General features: G+C 44.4%; 1 protein-coding gene across 4 annotated transcripts in view; it reads left to right on the forward strand.

Moving 5' to 3' along the window:
- Positions 1-6,055: 6,055 nt before the first annotated feature.
- The window catches only part of GXYLT1 (glucoside xylosyltransferase 1), a 31,507-nt gene continuing 13,057 nt past the window's right edge, over positions 6,056-24,505 (forward strand). Inside the window, exons 1-5 of one of the 4 annotated variants that reach the window (XM_083463666.1) lie at positions 6,056-6,103; positions 6,435-6,500; positions 16,037-16,129; positions 20,449-20,623; positions 22,987-23,112. In XM_083463666.1, the coding sequence (XP_083319792.1) occupies positions 16,077-16,129; positions 20,449-20,623; positions 22,987-23,112 (354 nt within the window). In that variant the 5' untranslated portion in view covers positions 6,056-6,103; positions 6,435-6,500; positions 16,037-16,076. Of the gene's footprint in view, positions 6,501-11,756; positions 11,822-16,036; positions 16,130-20,448; positions 20,624-22,986; positions 23,113-24,505 lie in introns of those variants that run through there. The other 3 variants (XM_083463663.1, XM_083463665.1, XM_083463664.1) reach the window with 3 other exon arrangements.

The following is a 24,505-nucleotide window of genomic DNA, read 5'->3' on the forward strand; positions in this document are numbered from 1 at the left end:
TATCTAAAAATGATTCTTTCCCACTTGTATGGCGTACTAACTATTTGGAAGTGATGCATTATAAATTGACAGTGGGATCCTGTGCATGTCAACTTAGACATGTCCCACTGAATTCAATGGGACTTACTCCCAGGTAAGTATTTATAGGATTAAAACCCATTAGCACAATCTTGAGCATTTATATTTATCTGAGATTGTAGTCCCACACTTATTAACACACTTATTAAGGAGTAAGGACCATTATATTGAGTGGAATTTACTTTGGAGTAAACATACTTAGAATTGCACTTTACAAAGGTGAAGGTGTTTTAGCATCAGTTGTGAAAACATCCTAGCTTGTACCTCTCCAAACATGTTGTGCTCAGGGCTCTGCATCTGCAAAAGCTTAATAGATTGATTCAACAGCAAAAACTCCCACCCCATATATTGCTTTACTTTGGGGCTTACAGCAGTAAGTGTTCTGGAAAAACAAAGTTACAAGAGGATGTCTGGCATATTTTAAGATGTAATCCTGTGCACACTTAGCTGGGAGTAAGCCCATTTCAGCTCAGTGGAAGTTACTTCTGAGAAGATATACATAGGATTAGGTTGTTAGCGTTTTTATTGTTGTTGGATCAGATTTGGTACAAAATCCATTGGAGTATTGTTACAGGGGAAACCATCATTAATTGAAAATATTTATTTTGTGAACCAATGTGAAAAATTAGATGGGATCTTTGGTAGTAAATCTAACCCCAAAATATTAAATACGTATGCTTAATATCATTTCAGCTAGAACAATGGAATTTTGTAGCCCCTGACAATTGTGATGTTTGCTGGTTTCTTGTAGTATTGTATTTTATTTCTGTTTTTAACTGCAGTACTTCTACAGGCACAATGGTACTATCTATTTTGTACAATGTTAGTTGTGAAATATAGTTAGTTGCATAAAATGAAAGTCTGATGTGATATCTAAAACTTGCATAACTCATTTCTTGGTGTTGCTGTCTTAAAATCTAATTTTAATAACAGGGTGTTGTTGTTTTCAAATGGACTACTGCTGACATGGACTGTTGGTTAAAATACTGTGCTATGAAATAGGCATTCTCTGCTTGGGTTTTAATGGCTTTAAAGTACAGGTAAAAAATATTGGTATTTTTTTTTATGTGGGAGCAATGTAAACAATTCATTTCCTCCTAAATATTGGCAAAGGTTTGTTTTTTTTATACAGTCGTACCTTGGTTTTCAAATGCCCTGGAACTCGAATGTTTTGGCTCCCAAACCCGGAAGTGATTGTTCCAGTTAGCGAACGTTCTTCTGGAACCCAAATGTCCAGTGGGGCTTCCGCAGCTTCTAGCTGTAGGAGCTTCCTGCAGTCAATCAGAAGCTGCGATTTGGTTTTTGAATGTTTTGGAAGTTGAACGGAATCCATCCAAGAAACGACTGTATATATAAATAAATTGTGTTAGATAATGTTCATGGTAAAAGGTAAAATAAGTAGTATGATAGCTACTTAAGTGTTTGAAAAAATTCTAGTTAAAACAAAATATACATGCTTTGCTGGTGAACCAGTAATTGGCATATTCAGTTATTAAGATTACATTTTCTATAGATGTAGGAAGCTGCCTTAGTCTTGCTAGCTCAACAATTGTCAACAATGGCTAGCAGTGGCTCTCCAGGGTTTCAGGTATATCAGCCTTACCTGGAGTTGCTGGGGATTGAGCCTACGGCATTTTGATGTACAGTGGTGCCTCGCAAGACAAAATTAATCCGTTCCGCGAGTCTCTTTGTCTAGCGGTTTTTTCGTCTTGCGAAGCAACCCTATTAGCGGCTTAGCGGCTATTAAAGGCTTAGCGGCTATTAAAGGATTAGCGGGTTAGCGGCTAAAAGCCGCTTAGCGGCTTAGTAAAAGGGGGGGAAAAGCGAAAACAAATCGGAACACTCGCAAGACGTTTTCGTCTTGCAAAGCAAGCCCATAGGGAAAATCGTCTTGCGAAGCAGCTCAGAAACGGAAAACCCTTTCGTCTAGCGGGTTTTCCGTCTTGCGAGGCATTCGTCTTGCGGGGCACCACTGTAATCATATCCTCTATCGTAGGTATTCCATAATTTCAGAAATTTCCACTCCTTAAACATGAATCTTACCTGAGCAGCTTCATGGGTGTTACGACATTTGAAAGTGACCGTAAACACATTATTTCCTCAGGGCCCCTTCTTTTAGAGCCAATTAGTATTTGTATAACACATTTGCTTAACTCATGCTGTGGGATATCATCCAGTTGTCAACCTTAAAAGACAAATTATGGTGAAATAGAAGCAGTAATGAGATTTTAATTCATGTTTTAAGCAAGAAGAGAAAAATACACTTTAAAAAAAGGGCATTTCATAGCCAACGTTTTGGAAGAGTAATAAAATGTGAGTAATGCCGTAATTCTTAAAAATAAGTACCGGTGCATTTAAGAGACCTGTGCTGTATTGTTTTATCCTTTTTACAGACTGTGGAGCTAATGTTGGCATGGATGTTTAAAAAAAGCACAACAGTTAAATAATATAAAATCAGGTGGAACCCACTATTACTCTGAGAAATTTGGAGGAGTGTGGTTCAGTAACATGCTGCTTGGATATACTGATGCATACGAAATACTGTTACCAACCAAGTTGAAATGTTACACAATACATTCTAAATAAACCTCCATTAATTGCATGGTTAAGGTGTCACTTTTAAGCAGTTTGCAAGCAAGTATTACAAAACGGGGGGGGGGGGGAATCCTGCATCCGGTGGCTAGTGCTTGAAGAGGCGAAAAGGTCACTTAAGTGCTGGTAACGCAGCAAAAGTAATGCAGGAAGCAGCAGTTACGGGTTATGGGAATCTGCAGCCAAGTTATGGGAATATGCAGCCGCACCAGGTGCTGTGATTCTCCAGCTGTTTGACTTCACCCCTGGAGGCACACTGCATTGTCTCCTGAGACAGAAGGATGCCAACAACACCAATATAAGCCAATTACTCCACCCATCAATTGGAAACAACATGTAAGGTTCATTAATTCCATAGTTGTTTAGTGAAGTATATATATATATATATGCTCATTTTAACTTCTTGTGTTTTTCACTGTTGAAAGTTTGGTAACCCAAGAGAATGATAGTTGGCCACTGGACAAGATCTCTGAAAAATTCTGCTTATACAAGACGAAGGAAATATGTGTATCCATTTTGGTGAGGGGGGGTTGTCCTTCCCTGGGAAGCTTGGAACATTAATTCTGAATAGATCAGAGAAAAAGGCTTGCTTGTTTGAGATGACCCTTATACAACTTAACCAGGCAGGAAATCCTTCAGCAGCAGTCCATTACAGCCCACAAACGTATCCTTGCTACCTCTGACAGCAGCAGATTGAGCATCCATGGTGAATCCCTTATTTTTGAAGAAACAATTGCAATGTTGGGGAAATGGAAGGAAAACTGTAGAATATATCTGGTCTGATGGATGATACAAGAAACACTGTTCACCTAGCATACGGTATAGTATATAAAGATAATATTTTTTTAAAAAAGAATTATCGAATGTGTGTGTGAGCAATTTAATTTTCTGTGGAGTAAGGACATGGGGAAAGAGCGGTTTTGCAATTCCCCAATAATTATACCTCTGACTAATTGCTGCACCATGAAAGTCTGATGTGAGGATGCAATTCTGGATTTACTGGAAAGGGAACAATTTCACCCACTGAACTGTGTTTCCTTTTAATAAGCAAAACTCTGCTCAGATTTAGAAATGTTTCCGGAACAAAACTATTTTGTGGCACATTCCAAGAGGTAATTGCTAGGTGATTCTTATATTCCAGCAAATATGTTTATTTAAACAACTATCAGTGTTTGGTAACAGTATGCCTGCTCTATTTGTACCATCATTTCCTCCCCCTCCTAGGAACTTGGGCTGGAAGTACCTTAAGGTAAAGGTAAAGGTAAAGGGACCCCTGACCATTAGGTCCAGTCACAGACTAGGGTTGCGGCGCTCATCTCGCTTTACTGGTTGAGGGAGCTGGCGTATAGCTTCTGGGTCATGTGACCAGCATGACAGCTGCTTCTGGCGAACCAGAGCAGCGCACAGAAATGCCGTTTACCTTCCTGCCGGTGCAGTACCTATTTATCTACTTAGAGCACTGTTTTTCCAGCCTGTGGCTTGCAACTCACAAGTGAGCTGTGGGCTTTATAAGCAGCTTGACTCTTAATCATAGACACCAAAGGCAGTGCCTGCACTTCAGAAGCAATCTGTAATAATCACTCAAAGCAACTCCCTGTATGACCATCTGCCAGTAAGGGTAGTTGGTTTTTTCAGCAATGATTGCTATGAAGATGAAATACAGAAGCACGTTACGTATCAATAATTGTCTGAGACTATAATCTTCAAATCCCGCATTGACTAACCCGTTGGCAAACTACAAGTTCAGCCACCCTCCCGAGTCTTTCCAAAGTGGGCTTTATTGTTAAAATGTGAATATTCCTAAGTTTCATTATATGTAACACTGGTTGTGTAAATTCTATGTTTTTAGAATATATATTTTATAGCTTATATCCTGCAACTTGATGGTTGGTGTTCTGACATTCCCATAAACAAAACTCTGAATAGCCTTGTAAGTACTATAAATATTTCAACAAGTTATGCATTAAGTAAATTTTTGCTCGGATGCTTTTAAGTAATGGTTATAAAATAGGCAAATGTGCAGTTAAAATGCACAAAACTGACAGCTGTTGAAGACCTAAAGTCCAAAACTCATGTGATAATAAATTGTGTCACCCTACCAAGTAAATTTGGACTTGTCGATCACCGTACAAAAATGGTTGGGAACCACTGCTTCACAGATGGCCCCCACCAGGTAAGACACCCCCCCCCAAAAAAGATAAAGTATTTGCATTCCTCCCCTTGAAAGTTTCTTGAATACCGTACCTAATGCTAAAAAAGGTTGTTTATCTTATTATTTGCGATCAATGTTACTAATCCTAGGGAGGGTACCGTAGCTTGTGATGACACAATATAGCCATCTCTGGAACAGCAGACCAGCCAAGGTAAGTGACCTGGGTGCCATAACAAAAGACTGTGGATACAGTATATGCAATTTCATGAAATGTTAAAACAAGCTCCATCTTTTAGATGCTTTTCATGTCAATAGAATAACTGCTTCACACAAAAAACTTGCCACTTTGTGTTTAGAGCATGTTACCGGATATCATGGCTATAATCTTACACAGCTTGCTTATAAAAAGTCCACCTTCTTCCGCAACCAAGAATTCTGGGAACTGTAGGCTGTTAAGGGTCCCAAGAATTGTGGCTGCTACATACCACCAGTACATATTCACCCCAGTGCAAAAGTTTATTAGTTCCCTGTGCCTTATTTGCTTTTAAGTTCAAAAAACAAAAAAGGAGAAAAGGAGGAAAGTTTTAATGTCCCCGCACACCAAAATAAAGTTGTAAATATCCTGAACTCCCAAATAAGCTTTGGCATACCCCATATCATCTACTTAACCTGAATCTGTTCTTAACCTGAAACACCACTTTAGCTAATAGGGCCTCCTGCCGCCGCGCCGCCAAAGCACGATTTCTGTTCTCATCCTGAAGCAAAGTTCTTAACCTGAGGCACTATTTCTGGGTTAGCGGAGTCTGTAACCTGAAGCATATGTAACCTGAAGCGTATGTAACCTGAGGGACCACTGCAGTTGCTTTGGAAGACGATAATCCGACATCTGCACAACATGACCAGTCCAACGAAGTTGATGTTGAAGAATCATCGCTTCAACACTGGTGATCTTTGCTTCTTCCAGTACACTGGTATTAGTTCGCTTGTCACACTGCAGCCGACACACTAACGTGTGGAGACACACCGTTTGGAGAGCTCTGTCCTAGCAAAGGGGCGGCCACCGACTTCTGCCTCCCGCCTTCGCCTCCCTCGCTCGACGCTGCAGCGCTCCCAGCCGCCGCCAGGACAGGCCTCCCGCCGCTCTCGTGCCTCCACCATCGCCAGGCGCCCACAACACGCCTCTCACCCCACCCCTCGCCACCTCCCCGCCGCCTAGCTCCGCCCTGAGAGCCCGGGCCTCTTCGCCTCCGCCTTCTTCCTCCTCCTCCTCCTTTCGGGGCAGCTCTCCTGCAACTACCTCAGCGGCGTCGCCGCCGCCTTTGCTGCACCGCCGCCGCCGCCTTGGCTGGCTTGCTCGCTGCGGTCGCCGCGTTGCTTTTGTTGCTGCCTCCTCCGCCGCTGGCGCTCCCGCTCCCGGTTAGGCCCCGGCTGCTGCGCGGTGCAGCCGGGGCCGCCGGAGGATGAGCCGCCGGCTGGTGCAGGTGGTCTTGCTGTGCCTGGGCTGCGGCTTGTGCTCCTTGCTATACGCCTTCAGCCAACTGGCTCTGTCGCTGGAGCAGGAGGCGGCCCGGCGCCAGGGGGACTCTGCCTTGCCCGTGCGCAGGCAGCTCAGCGGCGGCGGCGCCTGGAGGGCCGCGGCGAGAAGCGCAGGCTGCAGCCAGCGAGAGCCGCCGGAAAGGTACCGTCTGGGGACGCCGGGGCCTGCGTTTCCTGCGAGGAAGGAGCGCCTGAGTATTAGTATCGCGCGCGGGGGGGGGGGTGCCTGTGCCTCTGCTCCAGGCGGGAGGGTGAGGGAAGCCAGGAGCGTCGGCGCCTCAGGTCGTTCCAGGCTCACAATCTCAAGAGATATATTGGGACAAAGTTGAATTTGCAAGGAGGCACTTCCAGTGCGCAGGGCCGGGTGTTCAGACGGAGTTTACGCCAGTCTGGTTGCTTTCCCCCAGATTCCCTCCCTCCCTCTCCATCTTGTCGGTCAAGCATTCCGTGGCTACCAAGCGTGCGTAATCCTCCCTCGGCTGCGTTTTTTGTGCCGCCGCCGGTCACCCCGCTTCCCCTGTCGCTTAAGGGCGGCTTCAAAGGAGCCTCTAGCAAGTCGCTTTTCTCTCAGCTGCTGCCAGCTGGGAAACAGGAGACCCGTCTTAACTTTGCGCTCATCTTGGTATGCGCGTGTATGGGGAAAATAGCACTTTCTGAACGCTTGGCCCGACACAGGGGAGTTATGAATGGACAGGTGGAGAGAGAGAATTTTAGGCGCGTGCTTTTTAGTTTATGGATCCCATCAATAAGCCTGTGCACTTATTGCAACCCCCTATAACCCATGTAGCTCTATGGAAAGGACTACTGGTAATTAATCAGAGAACCTATTATGTATGTACCTTACTGTTACTTTTTGTAACCGGCTGCCCAACCCAATAATAGGTACTTCCTGTGTTCTTTTTCTTTTTATGTTACACTTTTGGTGTTACTGTTGAAAACCAGTGTTCGTATACATATATACATATATATGTGTATATATTACAGAAGCTTAAAGTGGAGAAATGGGATTTTGACAACACAAATGGGGCAGCTGCCCCTTTTCCTACCTGCTCATAAGCCATGACTGGCAGTTGTCTTCTTAGCTTAAAGGAACCAAGTTGGGGAGACTGGGCTTGAGACATTTCCTCTAAAAATCTCTTCCTATCCTTCTCCCATCCCCTGCTTTCAGACTATAAAAAAAATCAGCCTAGTCAGTCAGTAGCGACACTTGAATGCTTGTGCCTGCATATTGCTTTATATACTGTCAAGGTTTCCTGGCAGTAGGTGATAGTTGACAGCACAGCCATCATATCTCCATGGCTTGGGTGAAGGTTTCTGGAAGGGGGAATTACTCTTATTAAGTAGAAGCAAATCCTGCTTCTTCCTGGCTGCATCCTGCACATCTGTACACTCAATATCCAGTTGGCTTAATTTATTAAAAGGATTAACCGATACAGTGGTTTTGACCTTATTCCCTAGTGCAAGGCAGATTTCCACTTGTACAGACAGAAGTTCCTCCTTCCTTTATCTGTGTAAGAAATTTATGACTTAATCCAAACTTGGGCTGCTGCCTGGCAGAGATTAACAGGGCACGGCAACGGGCAATTTGCTGGGCTATCGTCACATGATGCTAGTGAGTTTGGGTACTAGAATGCCACTACTTTTTCCTCTTCCCAGAATTGCCCCTATCACAATAATGGTGCAAAAGGAACGCACACTGAGTGTAGAACAGGATAGCAACTGGTCAGATTGGAGTGTAGCCTACAAGCAGAAGTGTCGTGCAAGCAGTAGTGCAAATATAGGAGAAGCATAGGACTGGTCTGGGAGCAAATTCATACGTATTTGGTAAAAGTGTGACCATAATTGGGCTTTTTAATTTATTGCTTATGTTGTTTATTATTGTTGTTGTTATTTGTTTGTTGACTTTCAGCCAAACTGTTCCACAGTAGCTTGATAAGAAAAGAAAATACCATAATATAGGCACCCCCAAACTCGGTCCGCCAGCTGTTTTGGGACTACAACTCCCATCATTCCTAGCTAACAGGACCAGTGGTCAGGGATGATGGGAATTGTAGTCCCAAAACAGCTGGAGGGCCGAATTTGGGGATGCCTGCCATAATAAAATCAATATGAAACATATACAAAAAGCAGTAAGACCAGTGATTAAAACAGCAGATTATAGTAAAATGTTAAAAAGCCTGGGAGAACAAATTTTTTTTTGCTCCACATCAGAAGGATATCAAGGCCAAGCAAAGGAATGACACAAATAGGGTACAATTACTCAGACCTTGCTTTCCGTGAGGGTAGAGGGCAGGGGGGCTTCAGGAAAGAGCCTTTGGCCATTGCACATATTGGTTGTGAATGCTGTCAGAGGATAGATTACAGTGGCTATGCTAGGCTATATCTGTCCAGATGCTGCAGCTGGAGCACCGGCCACAACTGAAATCACCTTATGCCACAGAGGCTACTTTGGGCTCTTGTGAGATGTAGGAGCAGCCCCAGATTGAGAACCTCATTTGAATAACATAGTTGGACTGAGGCACTGCCATAAACGAGTTCTTGTACATGCTGTTACAGTAATGCAGAACCTGACTACATGCAAGAGGATTTCTGTTGGTTTCTAGATCACCTAGGTTATGCGTGAATTTGCCTGAATGTAATTTTGGCAGTGCAAATGAGAGGTGACAAATTTCTCCATAAACTGCTGAGAAATTGGTGTACTTTCCAGTGATTCTTTTATTGAACATTTTAAAAAAACTGATCACACATTACTATTGATAACATCGTTTCTAAACAAAAAATCTTCATCTGAATTGTTTGGGTGCACATGTGCAGCTAAGACACTTCCTTTGGCATACCATAGTGAATAGACATATCACTTGGGAAGACAGGCAAACTAATGCTGGAATAAGCAAAGATCACCAGTGTCGAAGCAATGATTCTTCAACATCAACTTCGTAGGAGTGGTCATGTTCAGATGCCTGATTATCGTCTTCCAAAGCAACTACTGTATTCTGAACTTAAAAACGGAAAGTGCAGTGCTGGTGGTCAACAAAAGAGGTTTAAAGGCTCTCTCAAGGCAAATCTAAAAAAAATATAGTATAAACACCAACAACTGGACTGTGAGCGCTCCAGTTGGAGAACAGCCTTTACCAAAGGTGTCATGGACTTTGAAGATGCTTAAACTCAGGACGAAAGGGAGAAACGTGCTAAGAGAAAGGCACTTTTGGCAAACCTTCACCATGATCAACTCCTGTCTGGAAACCTATGTCCTCACTGTGGAAGGATGTGTGTATCCGGAATTGGCCTCCACAGTCACTTACGGACTCACTGTTAAGACTGTGTTCATGGAAGACAATCTTACTCAACTACAAGTGATCTCCAAATAAGAAGAAGAAGTGAATAGAGGACCATGTGTTACAAGAGAAGTATTTAGTCTGGCATTTAAATCTTGTCAGCCAGGATAGCTCAGTTGGTTAGAGCCTGGTGCTGATAATGCCAAGTTTGCAAGTTTGGTGCCCATATGGGACAGCTGCATAGTCCTGCATTGTAGGGGATTGGACTAGATGATTGTTGGGGTCCCTTCCATGATTCTATTATGCAATTTAATACTGTTACCGGTGTGAACCTGTGATAATATACGGTTTTTGTCAGAGATATGGGTATACAGTACTGGAAAATTAGAAAGTCTTCTGATGCCCGAAATCAGGCTTCGGGAAGCTCTAGTCAGCAGGCCAGATTTGCTCTCATGCCCCTAGGTCTCAATTTGGCTTGTGAGATCATTTTTCTCAAGCCACACCCAACTGATACCACGTGACATGGGGCAGGGAAAGCCATGGCTGTAAATGAGCAATTTGGAACACTCTTAACAGTTCCTTGGCAAGCAGGACTTAGATTTGGGCCTCTTAAATTTGGCATCACTTGCAAGCCCCATGTGGGTTGGTTCCATTTGGGAGTTCCCCAGTGGAACATGTCATTGCCAGAAGCAGGACTTGCAATTGGCAAGGAATTTTAAGTTCAGCACAGAGCTCGGGCCCCACGTTAGTCAGGAGTGGTTGTGACTGTAGCTTGGCATCAAGACTCAGGGTGCCAGTATGAGCCTTGAAAAGAACATAGATCTGAAAGAGGAAGTGGGAAAGAATATTGCTCTTTCATCTTTTCTCCTTTTGCTTTTCTCAAGGGGAGATAAGAGAACCACCCTTGTCACTTCACAATGAATGCGGTAGTGATTCCAAGGGAAGTACTGAAAGGTGCCTTTGCAGCTATGGGCAATCCCAGAATTATATAATAGGCTTTATCTAAAAATTATTTATTTGGAAAAGTGGGGGGGGGGGAGAGAATTTAATCATATGCAATTTTCACATCCCTTTGTATCCTAACAATGAAACTAATTACAGGTAGGTAGCCGTGTTGGTCTGCCGTAGTTGAAACAAAATAAAAAAAAATTCCTTCCAGGAGCACCTTCCAGGAGACCAACTAAGTTTGTTATTGGTATGAGCTTTCGTGTGCATGCACACTTCTTCAGATACCTGATATCTGATACCTGATATCTGAAAAAGTGCATGCACACGAAAGCTCATACCAGTAACAAACTTAGTTGGTTTCTAATGAAACTAATGACCTGGCAGAAATCCTGCAGGTTTTATGAGTCATTGATGGCTTTGACAATGAGCAGAAAAGCCTCTGCAGGCATTCCAGACTCTCTCAGATGATTTGTTAGGTTATATTTTTGGGAACCACTACAGACAAATGCATGCACATGTAAAATTAGTTGTTTTGTAAAGTGTCCCTTGATATTTTTTTTCTGATAGCTCATACACTGTCTCTGCCCAGAAATGATTCTGTTTTTTGCCTGGATGAATTCTGTCATAAAAATTGAATCCGGGACCTTTTTTTAAAAATAAAATAAAATATGCAGTCTATATTATTCCTGACTTAAAATATTTAACAATCTAACATTGTATGCATTCTCCTTACCTCTGATAAACGTCACTTTGCTGCTCTTGAGAAACAAGGTTATTTTGAGCCCCTCCAAGTAGGAATTTGTGGTTTGGAGAGTAGGAGATAGCAGCGTTATCAGGGCAGTGATCATTTGCCCCCATTTCTCTGCATTATTCAGTTTTCCTTTCCCTACCTCTGTGTCTAGGGCTTGGAGGGAGGACAGTGATTAGTATGGAAGGCATTGACTCCCGGAAAAGAGTCTAGGTCTCCATGGTATTGTTATATTCTCTTCCCATTTCCTGTAGCAGGAGTACAGGAAAGCAGAATGGAGAAGTTATTTGTTCCTGAAATGATTTGGGAAGCTTCATGGTTTGTATTCTTCAGGCACCTTTTCTTATAGACAGACAGCTCTCTCAGCTTCAGGATATGGGAGGCTTACCTTGTAGGGTTTTCACACGCAGGTTGCAATTGATATTGACCAGGAATAAAGGTGATGAGCTGCTGTTTGCATCCCTCTCTATCTGGTAAAGACCAGCAGCAGAAGTAAGCACCATTGCCTGCTCGTATTGTCAATACTTCACCCGGTGGCATGCCAGACAGCTTTCCTGTGCTTGTTAAACAAATAACTCTGGGATACCAGTTTCCCCTCCATCTGCTCTTCCATTCTGGGAGTGAGAATGTGGAATGGTTGGTAGTCTTGGACTTTTAGTGGTTCTTGCAAGACACTACTTATAGTTTGTGTCATTGAGACTTTGAGAATTCCTATTGAGATTAGTTCAGTGGCAGGCTGTTAAACTTCACAAATGTCTAAAAAGTTGTGCTAGTGGGTAAAAGCCAATGCATTTCTAAATACCAACTTGAATGCAGTGCTTTTCCAGTTCATGCTAGACTTAGCACTGTGTTGTACTAAGCACTATGATTTCAGATGCTTAGGACTCCTCCAATTGTGCATTCATGATGATTTTACTTCTTCATCACATTTATATCCTGCCCTTCTTCCCAAAGTACCCGAGGGTGGCAAGCACAACTGTAACAAAACAATTAAAAACAAAAGAACATATGTAAAAACAATGAAAGCTTCTAAAAATATGTGAAACAATCACATATGTACTCCCACAACTAATACTATCAGTGCTGCCAGGAACAGTATCTTTCCACCATCAAAATGCCTGGGTAAAGAGGAAAGTTTTCTCTTAAAGGATATTAATGTGCTTGTGATGGTATTGGGGTGGTTATACGTGATGCTGGTTTCAGCATTGTTTATGCCTGCAGACATTTTAGAGTGGCTGTACTGCTTCATTTCCAATTGCCATGTGTGTGTCCTGCAGCTTCCTGCTGAAATTCGGTAACTTTTCATATCACAGAAGTGAAATGATGTGTCGACAGTCCAGTATAAACCTGCCTCTAATGGAATATCATTATGTCAGTGATACACACCAGTCTGGAGGGATCCTTATTGGTTCCTTGTTAAAAAGAAGGTCAAAATCAAAGACATATATACAGAGGTGTACCTCCTCTGTACCTCCATTGCAAGGAGCTGTATCAGTGCCTCTAAAGTTGGTAAGACTATAGACCAAAAACTCAAAAAGTTTGCTTTTTGTTGGCTTTTACACTCTGCCAGTGACTTCCTCTGGGGCCATCGAGGTTGGGTCTTCTTCACTCCACACCACTTCCTCTCCTCCTTCTCGTCAGTTGGTCCATCTACCTTCTTTCCTGCCTTTCTCTCTCCCCTCTGCTCACCACTTTCCCTTCTGCCTCCTTTCTTTCTCCATCCCTTCCTTTTTCCTCCTCTTGCAACTCTCCCTAGGTCTCTCTGTCTTTCTTCCCTCTGAATCTTATGGGGCATTCCAGTCACATGTCTAATAGCACCAACTGGGGACGGGGACCCTGCAGGGCTGCTGTGATGGCCCACGCTAGCAACTGGACTCTTCTGCCAATGCACCCAGAGGAGCTGGCTCCTAGCCACTTCAAGCCAGAATAGAAAGGTGTGGTTTTTACACCTCTCTCTCCCGCCTGCACCTGCACCTTTGGCAGGGGCCAACCTAGCCAACCCCTGGGTACTCCCTTGCATATATACATATTGCTTTTGTACTTAACTGCTACATCAAAGCTGAACATGTGGGAGCGGGTGATGGTTAATTATGTAAAGGAGGAACCACATCTTTCCAGTACTGCTGGTCGTGATCAGGTTGCGCTTTCCTGTTGATGCACTTTAAAGAGTGAATCACACAGTACATCAAAGTGAACCCGTATCTTAAGATAATTGATCGTTTAAATATCCATATGTATAGCGAGGATTGATAATTCGACTTACTTGCTAAGATCACTGGTCATGCCTGTACATATCTTTCTGGTTGCTTCTTACCAGATGGAAGCTATGATGCAATGAACTACCTACCGGTAATTGCTGTTCCAGTTCTTTTAGCGGAAAGGAGTAAACCAGAAACATTCAAATGAGAGTAGGATTCTTGCCCGAGGTGGTTGTGACGCTACGCGGTGCGCTGTGCAAAAGATATAAAACACACTTCTGCCATTGCACCGCCTCCACAGTTGTCTATTTTAAACCAGCCTCGTATTGACTTGTTGGAGCTGTGTAATTAAAAAGGGATGGAGAGTTTGCTCTAAATAGGAAAGCTGTTGTTGGTTTTAAACCAATAGCTTGATTTCAGGAGATACTTCTTGGGCAAGGCAGCTCCTGAGACTGGATATGTGAAATCTCAACTTCCTTGGCTCTAGTGCAAGTGTTGCAGCAGCAGCTATTTTTATTATTAAAGGGAGTTTCAGTTTAATATACATTAATTGTCTTATGAGGCACACATCTTAATTGGATGAGATGTGCAAATGCTGTCTGGTCTCTTTATATTAGTGTAGTTAAACTGCACAAGGGAGGAGAAGGGATTAGATCCCTTTTTTGACCTCTCAGCAGTATTTTGTGTGGAGATCACAGGCTTTGAAATTAGCTTGTGAAAGCGCCCAGTTCAGCATTAGTGACGCTGCTGTATCAGATCAACTATATTGCTGCAGCTTTCAATCCGTAGCGCTGAATCTTAAAGGCTGGTTAACGATACCGTCACAATATGGATCTTAAGTTTTATCTTTCTCTTTGGTTGCCTGGGTTCGCAATGGCATTCTGTGTCAGTTCTGAGACTTGATGTTCTGAACCATTATGACAGCATTTTCACTTGAAAATGCTAAACACCTAAAGTGGACTTCAGCAAGCCAATATGGTAACCAGCTGCCAGGGAACATAGGAACTTACCGTGCCTGATGGATTGCGTTCCCAAGGGCCAGCGTCATTGGGGCTAAAGCAGATTATTAGTTAGCTTTTGCTGAGCATCTTCACATTCCTCATTGCACATTTTCCTGTTTCAAATTAAGTATTAGAATATATATATCACTGTATTTTTTAGTATGTTGTGCATACACGTTTCTGCTTCATTTAAAATATATTGTATGCAGGCCTATAACACTGCGCTCTGCTGTTCTTCAGTGTTCCAGACAGTTAGCTCTACCTTTCATGGGCGTAGCCAGGATTCCCCCACCCCTTTGGTGGGCAGGCTTTATGTGTGTGTGGGGGGGCAGAACCTAGATATCTGTGACACAGTTGGTCAGTTAGTTAAGTACAGTCGTACCTTGGATCTCAAACACCTTGGGTCCCAAACAAATTGTCTCCCGAACGATCGAAACCAGAAAATGAGTGTTCTGGGTTTTGAACGTTCTTTTGGAAGCCGAACATTCGACGGGGCTCTTGCGCGGCCTCTGATTGGCTTCCTGCAGCCAATCAGAAGCCACACTTTGGTTGGTTTTTGCAAGTCGAATGGACTTCCGGAATGTATTCCGTTCGACTTCCAAGGTATGACTGTAATTTTATATATTTACTTAATGGGGGAGGAAGGCAGCTGCCCCCCTGGCTAAGCACATGATATTCCATTCCATAGCTCTTCTCAATGTTTCCCCTCTTTTTCACCAATGGTCAGTCAGCAATTATGCAACCACTTAAGGTTCACCCTGCAAATAATTGTTCTACTTCTGCAAACTTGGGCTTCACATAAGCCTGTGGAAACCTCCTCCTGGTGTGCCCCACCTTTGCTAAACAAGGAACCATACTAGCTTTTTGAATAGATATAATGATTTAGAACATGGAAACACGCAGTAGAGCAAGCAGAAAATAATCGTTAGCATAAATTTCTAGCTAGAAATTTGAAGCCCTGGCCGAAAATGGGATTTTTGCATCCACCCTCTTTTTACTATTTTTGTTTCAGCAAAAAATGGAGGGGGGGGGGAGGAAGGAAACAGGCCCACTCTTCCCCCCATGCTTTCACATGTTTACTTGTAGCCCACAAGTGCCTGCCTTGTGCAAATAAACATAAAATTGTTTTAAAATATGCCTTTGGTACCATGAAATCATCAGATGTGTTTCAGAAATGTCGCTGGATGTGTTTCAGAAATGTCACAATGCCAGTACGGCCCATTGAACAGGGTGGTATTTACTTCCTACAACGGATTACTCTGCATTTCACTTATCAGTAGAATTGCTCTTGGGCTTTATGCTCAGGATCCTGGTTACATACATCCTTATATGATATAGACTAATATCACTCACAAGACATGAAGCTCTACATTCAGCCGTTTATCTGTAATTAGTAGCTGGGGGTGTTTTTTAGTTTTGTTTAAATGCGCAAGCAGGAATGCTCCATTGCAACCGCTGAATAAAACAAGTAACATTCATACAGGGTTGTTTCTGTCTTATCCTGTTAGGTGTAAGAATGTGTCTGTATCCTATTGGAATTCCTATTGGATGCTGCCCTCTGATGTTTGTGGAAGGAACTGCTTTGGGGAAGCTGCTCGTAGGTAGGCTTTGACAGAGATTTGATTGCTCAATTAGCTAATTTTAGGTATAATCATACATACTTGAGTATATTAAAAAGTGTTGAAGCAGTTATAAAAAGTTTGGTTCCCCCCTCACTTTCTAGCACTCACAGTCTTACTAGATTTCAGTCATGATCTAACTCATTAAATAAAACATGTTTCTCGTTTTGAAATTCATATACACTTCTTGAACAAGCAGGCATGTTAAAACATGCTGGTTTGCAACTAAATCGAACCTTTATGCAACCTAGGATTATGATCCCAAACTTTGGGTCTTGCACCAGAGTCGTAGAGGTAGATTTCTGCTGCTCTTCTCTTTACATATACAGTCATACCTTGGTTGTCAAACTTAATCCATTTGACTCACAAAACGGTTCAAAAACCAAGGCGCGGTTTCCAATTGGCTGCAGGAGCTTCCCGCACTCAGTCGGAAGCCGCAGAAGCCACGTCGGACGTTTGGCTTCCAAAAAACGTTCACAAACCGGAACACTCACTTCTAGGTTTGCGGCATTCAGGAGCCAAAATGTCCAAGTCCCAAGGCTTTTGACAACCAAGGTACGACCGTACAGAGATACTAACCAGGGTGTTGCAGAAGGAGGCAGCTACCTCCCCCATCAAATCAAGTAAATAAATAAAAATACATAACAAAAGTAGAAATAATCAGAATACAGTCGTACCTTGGTTGTCGAACGCCTTGGCATTTGGACATTTTGCCTCCCAAACGCTGCAAACCCGGAAGTGAGTGTTCCGGTTTGTGAACGTTTTTTGGAAGCTGAACGTCCAACATGGCTTCTGCAGCTTCCGATTGAGTGCAAGAAGCTCCTGCAACCAATCAGAAGCCACACCTTGGTTTTTGAACTGTTCCAGGAGTTGAATGGACTCCCGGAACTGATGTAAGTTCGACAACCAAGGTACCACTGTATTTGAAATTGCAATGCTCACTGAAGTTACTGGGTGATGTTGTGGCGCATTCTAGTGATGCAACTGGCAACCCAACTCAGCGATAGACAGAGCCAGACAGAGAATGATGACATGTGGGTTTTGTGCCCGCCTAACATACCATAAATCCTAGCTATGCCCATGGATACTAAGCAACGTGACTTGCGAGTGAAGAGTCAAACTGAAGCTTGCCTTTACTTTGGTGGTTGCTTTCCCTAACTTTTTTTAAATGCAAAGGTGCTGTAGGTGACTTGCTGTGGGAAATCTTGTGTGGAGAAGGGTCTGTTTGGGAGAAAAGGGTACAAGAACTCTTCCCCCGTTCCCAGTGGGAGAGGAGTGACTGATCAAGCACCTGTTCTCCTGGTATTTCCACACAAGGCAACGTCCTATATCTGAAGCCCTCTGTGCTTGCTAGTGGGCCTGAAGAATTGGTAGGGAGGACATAAAAAGTCATGGCAAGTAAGCTAAGCTGCTGTTTGTGAGTCCTACATCCGTGCAGTCTTGTAACCTTGTCAAAACAGAATTGTGGGGCAGGTGAGGGGGGAATCACAAAACTATGTGTACTGCGCAGTCTGGTTCAAAGGTTGTAATCATGTGCATGCTTCATTGAACAAAGTAGGATTTACTTGCAAGGGAACACACACAAGATTGGAATATAAATGTCCAGAACGTTACATAAGCAAGAGCGATAGTTACAGTACAAAATGGTGTTTGTCCTTACTGTTTGATTAGTAGAATAATAAAGACTAATAATTTTGAGAGCACGGCAGAGCACGCTCCTGGACCTCTTCTGAAGGCGGGCGGGGGGCGAAAGTCTTTGCTCCCCCCTGCCTGCCTTCCCGGGAGAGCGGAGAAAGGCAGCGCGTTTCTCCGCTGTCCCGGACGGCTTTTGAAGGCAGGCGGGGGGGGCAAAGACTTTCGCCCCCCGCCCGCCTTCAGAAGAGGTCCAGGACCTCTTCTGAAGGCGGGCGGGGGGCAAAAGTCTTTGCTCCCCCCTGCCTGCCTTCCCGGGAGAGCGGAGAAAGGCAGCACGTTTCTCCGCTGTCCCGGACGGCTTTGGAAGGCAGGCGGTGGGGAGCAAAGACTTTCGCCCCCCGCCCGCCTTCAGAAGAGGTCCAGGACCTCTTCTGAAGGCGGGCGGGGGGCAAAAGTCTTTGTCCCCCCTGCCTGCCTTCCGAGGGGCTTTTACATCGCCCCAGACAGCGAAGAAGTCCTCCGCTGTCCCGGGCGATTTTAAAATGCCGCCCGCCAGCATTTTAAGATCGCCCCGGACAGCGGAGAAGTCCTCCGCTGTCCCGGGGTTTTTTAAAATGCTGGGGGTGGGAAGAAAAGCCCTTGTCCCCCCCCCAGCCTTCAGAAGAGGTCGGGGGACAGACTGTCCCCGGACCTGGTCTGAAGGCGGTTTCCATAGGAACGCATTAATTGATTTTCAATGCATTCCTATGGGAAACCGTGCATCGCAAGACGAAAAACTCGCAAGAAGAAAAAACTTGCGGAACGAATTAATTTCGTCTTGCGAGGCACCACTGTACACACACATACACACACAAATAAATAAATAGCTGAGAGGAGTCTCGTGACTTACCCAAATGGTTGGAAATTTCAAAGGCAGCCCACTACAGTGTCCGTTTCCTTGTGAGAAGTGCACACTTCAGACTGAGGGATACTATCCAACATCAGTCATACTTAGAGCAAAATCACTGATATCATAGGCTTAAGTAACTTAAGCCCATTAAGTTTTAGTGGGTCTATTCTTAGTACGACTGGGTTGGATATCACCATGGGGGGGGGGGGATGTTACACCTGCTTATTTGCAGATGAACATGGGGGGTGTAAGGGGAGCAACCCATGCATACAGCTCTAATCTATAAAACACTGTTGTTTGGTCCTGCTGTCTCACTGTGTTATATTATGAACTGTTTCATTGATTTCGGTTGTTTACTCTGTTTTAAAGGTTAAAATATGTTTCTCCCTGGAAGTAGCAGTATGCAGGGGTGGGGAATGAGTAGAATAGCTTTTCGAAAGGCAGCTTTGAGAGTTATGGCTTCCTATGGATACTATTTCCTTCAAAGTGCAGGTGATACTGCAAGATGAAATATTATCCTTTGACCAAGCCTTTGTTGTACGTCCTATATTTGACCTATTTGGAGTGCAGCAGATACAGCAAAAGGAGTGGATCAGAGGACATAACCATATAATATTTATTCAATGCTTCATCTTGGGACTCAGCTAGATTGGTAAAGAAAAAGTGCTTTTTATACGCGTTGTTTATGCGATATAACACTGTGACACCAGATGGCGCTGTGGAGTCTAGTCTTTCCCTGCCGGATTTCCCTGTATGAGTTTGCAATGCATTTACCTGAATTGCTTCTTTGACGTGTCTAGATCCAGCCTAAGTTATCCTGTTAGCCCTATCCTTGCCACTCCAGTGAACTTTCCAGGTTTCCCTTTATTTGGGGCAGTAGCATCTTTAACAGGAAGGAGTCTGGCATGCAACGCAGGCAGGGTTGGGATGTGAGTAGCAAGGAAATGAACAGGATCAAGGCACTACTTAGCTTAACTGCTCTTTTATGTGTAAAATGAGAGCAAACTGCACTTGCTCCTGTTAACGTGTGCTCTTCTTGTTGCCAGTGTGTTACCGTATTTTTTGCTCTATAGGACACACCCGACCATAGGACGCACCTTGTTTTAGAGGGGGAGAACAAGAAAAAAATTTTCTCCCCCTCTCTGCTCAGCACCCCTTCAGCGAAGCGGGAGGAGAAACGGAGCCCCTTCCATTTCTCTTCCCGCTTTGCTGAAGGGGCGCTGTGCAGCTCTCCCTCTCTGCTGAAGCCGGGAGAGTCTTGCTCTCCCGGCTTCAGCAAAAGGTACCCGAAGCCTTCGGAGCGCAGCGCGAGTTCCCGCTGCACTCCAAAGGCTTCAGGCGGCTATCCCTGAAGCCTGGAGAGCGAGAGGGGTCGGTTCACAAGATTTTCGTCTTGCGAAGCAAGCCCATAGGAGATTCGTTTTGCGAAGCACCTCCAAAACGGAAAACTCTTTCGTCTAGCGAGTTTTCCGTCTTGTGAGGCATTCGTCTTGCGGGGCACCACTCTACTTTGCAATAAGTATTCTTGCTGCTGTTGTGGCATACATAAAAAAAGTTCTGTCCTTCTTTGGCACCACTTCTTTATTGAATTTATATACTACCATATACCCGGAGGTATACTCCACTCAAATAATAAACAATATATTAGATTTTTAAGCATGTTCAACATAAAACATGTGCCACCTGCACGCATAAATCTTCTCATTAAAATGCTACAGTGTAAACATGTTTATGTTGGTTTCACCTGCAACTATTTCTTCTTCTTGTTTTTCCTTAGATATGATTTTGTGAAAAAGCAACCTTTGGAGAAGATGCACCTGGCCGTAGTAGCCTGTGGCGAAAGGTTGGAAGAGACGGTTACCATGTTGAAATCAGCCATTATTTTTAGCATCACACCCCTGCACTTTCATATTTTTGCAGAGGACCCATTACACACCGAGTTCAGAGAAATAGTAAGTATTCCTTATCACCTATTTCCAGGGTTTTGATTGGGCATCGTTACTGTTGCTATACTTTGCAACAGTCCAAGTGAGGGCAGGAGTGTGAGAATCTGGGGCAGCTGGAGAAGAAAGAAGTGTATGCCATTTCAAGGGCAGGCATTGTCATGAAATTCTACCCAATATTGATCCAGAGCAGAACTCCCAACGTATAGTTAGCAGAGCAAAAACTTAAACACGTTGTAGGATTCCCAAAAAATAGACCAGAGGCAATTATACTTCATCTAGCAGAGCTTTACTGCTACTGAAGGCAAATGAGCATAATGGTCACAAATCCAATCCATTCAGGATTGACCCTGTCCATAAGAAATCCAGTTGCAGCAGACTTAACTTAAACTTACAAAGTCTAAACCTTAACACTAAGCATACTACCGTACTTTTCCGTGTATAAGACTGGTTTGTTTGCTTTTAAAAAAATTCGTGCCAAAAAGTGGGGGTCGTCTTATACATGGGTAGTGCATAGGGTGGACATTTGATTGGTTGTTGCCGTGGCTGTCAGCTGCTATTGTCCGTGTTATTGGTTATTATGTCAATGGGTGGTGTTGATTGGCCAACACTGAGGCATTTGGGCGGGCGATTGGCAGCTTCTGCCGGTGATGGGACAGACGAGAGGCAGATTTATCGGCATGTGTGGGTGGGCAATCCTCCCCAAAAGAAGCTCAACAACTCTGGGCAATCTTCCCCCTAAAAAGCTCAACAAGTTTGTGCCATCTCTCCCCCCCCATTTTTTAAAATTTGAGTCCCCTAAAATAGGGGGTGTCTTATACATGGGGGCGTGTTATACACAGAAAATACAGTATGCACAGAACACTAGAAGGAAAAGAGATAGAAAGAGAAAGTGAAAGTGAAACCAGGCTCCTTCTGGCCTATATTTATAGTCAACATGAACTTAATTAGAAGAGATAAGAGAACCAGTTTAAACCAGCCATACTCAGCTTCTCTGAAGGAATAACTCAAACATAATGAACCTTCTGCTTGTTTCTTTCACACAGAGAAGCTTCCAGAACCCTCTTGAATTAATTAGAATAGGAAAGATCTCTACACATCAGAATGGTCAATACTTTCTATACTGAGAAATGCAAACTGACAGGCATATTCCTGCCCCACACGTTGGGAGAAGAGAAATGTTTTGGCTCTGTCGGTTGTAGAGACTGCCTTTTTGCCCTCTGCCATCTGAACACAGATAGAGGTTGGGCAATGGTGGTGCTCCTATGTGGGGTGGATTGTGAGGGAGGACCTCTCTTGTCCACCTGCATAGAGGGAGAGGCTTCTATGTCTCCTGGGAATCTAATAATATAAGGAAGGCCCATCCCTGCTTTATCCAATTTGATTTACCATATTTTTCGTCCCATAGGACGCACCTAGTTGTTTTTTTTTTTGGGGGGGGGAAATATAGGAATTTCCCCCCCTTTATTTCCCCCCCAAAACCAGGTCAGGGAAACCAAACCAGGTCGAGGAACAGCGGGATGGCGGCGCTGCGCCTCCTTGCTGTCCCCCGAGCTTGTGGGGCTGGCCGATGTCTGTCCGGCGCGCGGGGCGTGCCGGGCGGCAGGCTGCTAACCACAGCGTGGGGAGCCCTGCGGGGAACTCCCGCAGGGTTTCAACACGCTGCGGATGTGTGCCCAGCGGGCAGAGCACTCTGCTTCAGGGCGTCCTTCACGCCAGGCGGCAGGCTGCTATCCACAGCCTGGGGAGCCCTGCAGGGAACTCCCGCAGGGCTTCAACACGCTGCGGATGTCTGCCCAGCGGGCAGGGCGCTCTGCTTCAGGGCGCCCATCGCGCCGGGCGGCAGGCTGCTATCCGCAGCGTGGGGAGCCCTGCGGGAACTCCCGCAGGGCTGCCTAGGCTGCGGATGTGTTCCCGAAGCACCGGGCGTTCTGCTTTCAGGGCGCCCAACGCTCTGGGAAGCAGGCTGCTATCCGCAGCCTAGACAGCCCTGCGGGACCTCCCGCAGGGCTGCCTAGGCTGCGGATGTGTTCCTGAAGCTTGGAGAGCGAGAGGGGTCGGTGCGCACCGACCCCTCTCACTCTCCAAGCTTCAGCGAAAGCCTGCATTCGCCCCATAGGACGCACACACATTTCCCCTTCATTTTTGGAAGGGGGAAAGTGTGTCCTATAGGGCGAAAAATATGGTACTTGACTCTGTTTTGTTTTTTTTTTTTGCTGTTTTATATCCAGATTGGGAAGTACAGTAGTATGTGCTGAGACCACTCTGAAACTTAGGGTGCCTCTCAAGCTGGAGAGTTGCTTGTGATTTTTTTAAAAAAAATTATTCTTGTTGTATGACTTTAATAAAATTTTGTAATTTCTTTTCCCCAGCTTGATGGTTTGGCGTATCAAGGAAAATTTAATTATACTTTATACCCCATCTCGTTTCCAGCTGAGAATGCAGCTGAATGGAAGAAACTGTTCAAGCCGTGTGCATCTCAGAGGCTTTTCTTGCCAGTAAGTGATGGTGGCTGTGGCAAAATATGTAACTTTTAACTTTATCAGAGCAGAGGGAATGCGGAGCCAGATTGGAGCCTGCAGCAGGAAGCAGATTGATCTGGTTCTGTTTGTCTTAAATTTTATCCGCACCCAAATCAACGATGCCGGCGCTGCTAGGAAGCCAGAGCCCCGCTGGTGACCATGGAGTCCTAGGCTCTGATGGAAATTCAGCTGTTCCTTTCTCTAACCCCAGTGTTTTCCACTGTATCTTTTGTATTCCCGCAATCTCGCCTACTTCTTGCTCTCTCGCTAGGTTAGAACACATGGTGTTTTTCTCCATAGGCAAGCCAGGTGGGCTTTGTATCGCCATATAAGCTGGTACCCTGCCTGAAGCCTCTTCCCTGTATCTCTTAAATGGTAACCGACCATATGGTCCAGGCGTTAAGGGGGTGGATAGCATGTGTGGTACATACCCACTAATCATTCTACTCTTTTATACATCTGCATTGACACCCCAAGCTACAAAAACATTTTATTCTTTTCAAGCCACTTTGGTGGGGGGGCAAAGACTTTAATTACATATTGCTAATCCCTCTCGGCGATCACATTCCTATTGCCATTGCTCCGTTTTGCTTTGGCTGCTGTAAAGGCATTCAGCTGTACATGCTTGCAGTTCCCTCGGGACTAACTTACGCAGCCCCTCCACGGATACCACTTTAGGAAGCCTGAATAGGACTTCAGAAAAGTGCACTTCTCTATTTATGCTAGGAGCTCCTAGCAGCTTCCAAAATTAAAAGCAATAAAACACAAAAAGTTCTAAAATCTCTAGCAGTATAAAATACCCTAAAATGAGAAAATATCATTAAAACGTCGCCATTTAATTTAACAACATAAAAAAATATATCCATGTTTTTAGCCCATGGGTAGCACTAAATTTTAGCCTGTGGTGAATCACCAGCTGAACCTGCTTACATTATTAGACTCTTATTTTCTATGCTGCGCAGTCAATTCACAGATGTGAAAAAATAATTATAGGCTGTTTGTTTGTATTTGTTTACACAACACATCCTTTTGATCCCTGGCTATCATAGCTAGTAAAATCTTAATAAAAAAAAGAGGTAAGGGTAAAGGACAACTGGATGGTTAAGTCCAGTCAGAGGCGACTATGGGATGTGGCACTCATCTCGCTTTCAGGCCGAGGGAGCCAGCGTTTGTCCACAGTCAGCTTTCTGGGTCATGTGGCCCGCATCACTAAACTGTTTCTGGCGCAACGGAACACCATGCTGGAAGCCAGAGCGCATGGAAATGCCGTTTACCTTCCCACCACAGCAGTACCCATTTATTTGCACTGGCATGCCTGAACTGCTAGGTTGGCAGGAGCTGGGACAGAGCAACGGGAGCTCACCCCGTT

The sequence above is a fragment of the Podarcis liolepis genome, assembly GCF_965112155.1.
Source record: "Podarcis liolepis genome assembly, chromosome: 10".
In the NCBI taxonomy this organism is placed as follows: Eukaryota; Metazoa; Chordata; class Lepidosauria; order Squamata; family Lacertidae; genus Podarcis; species Podarcis liolepis.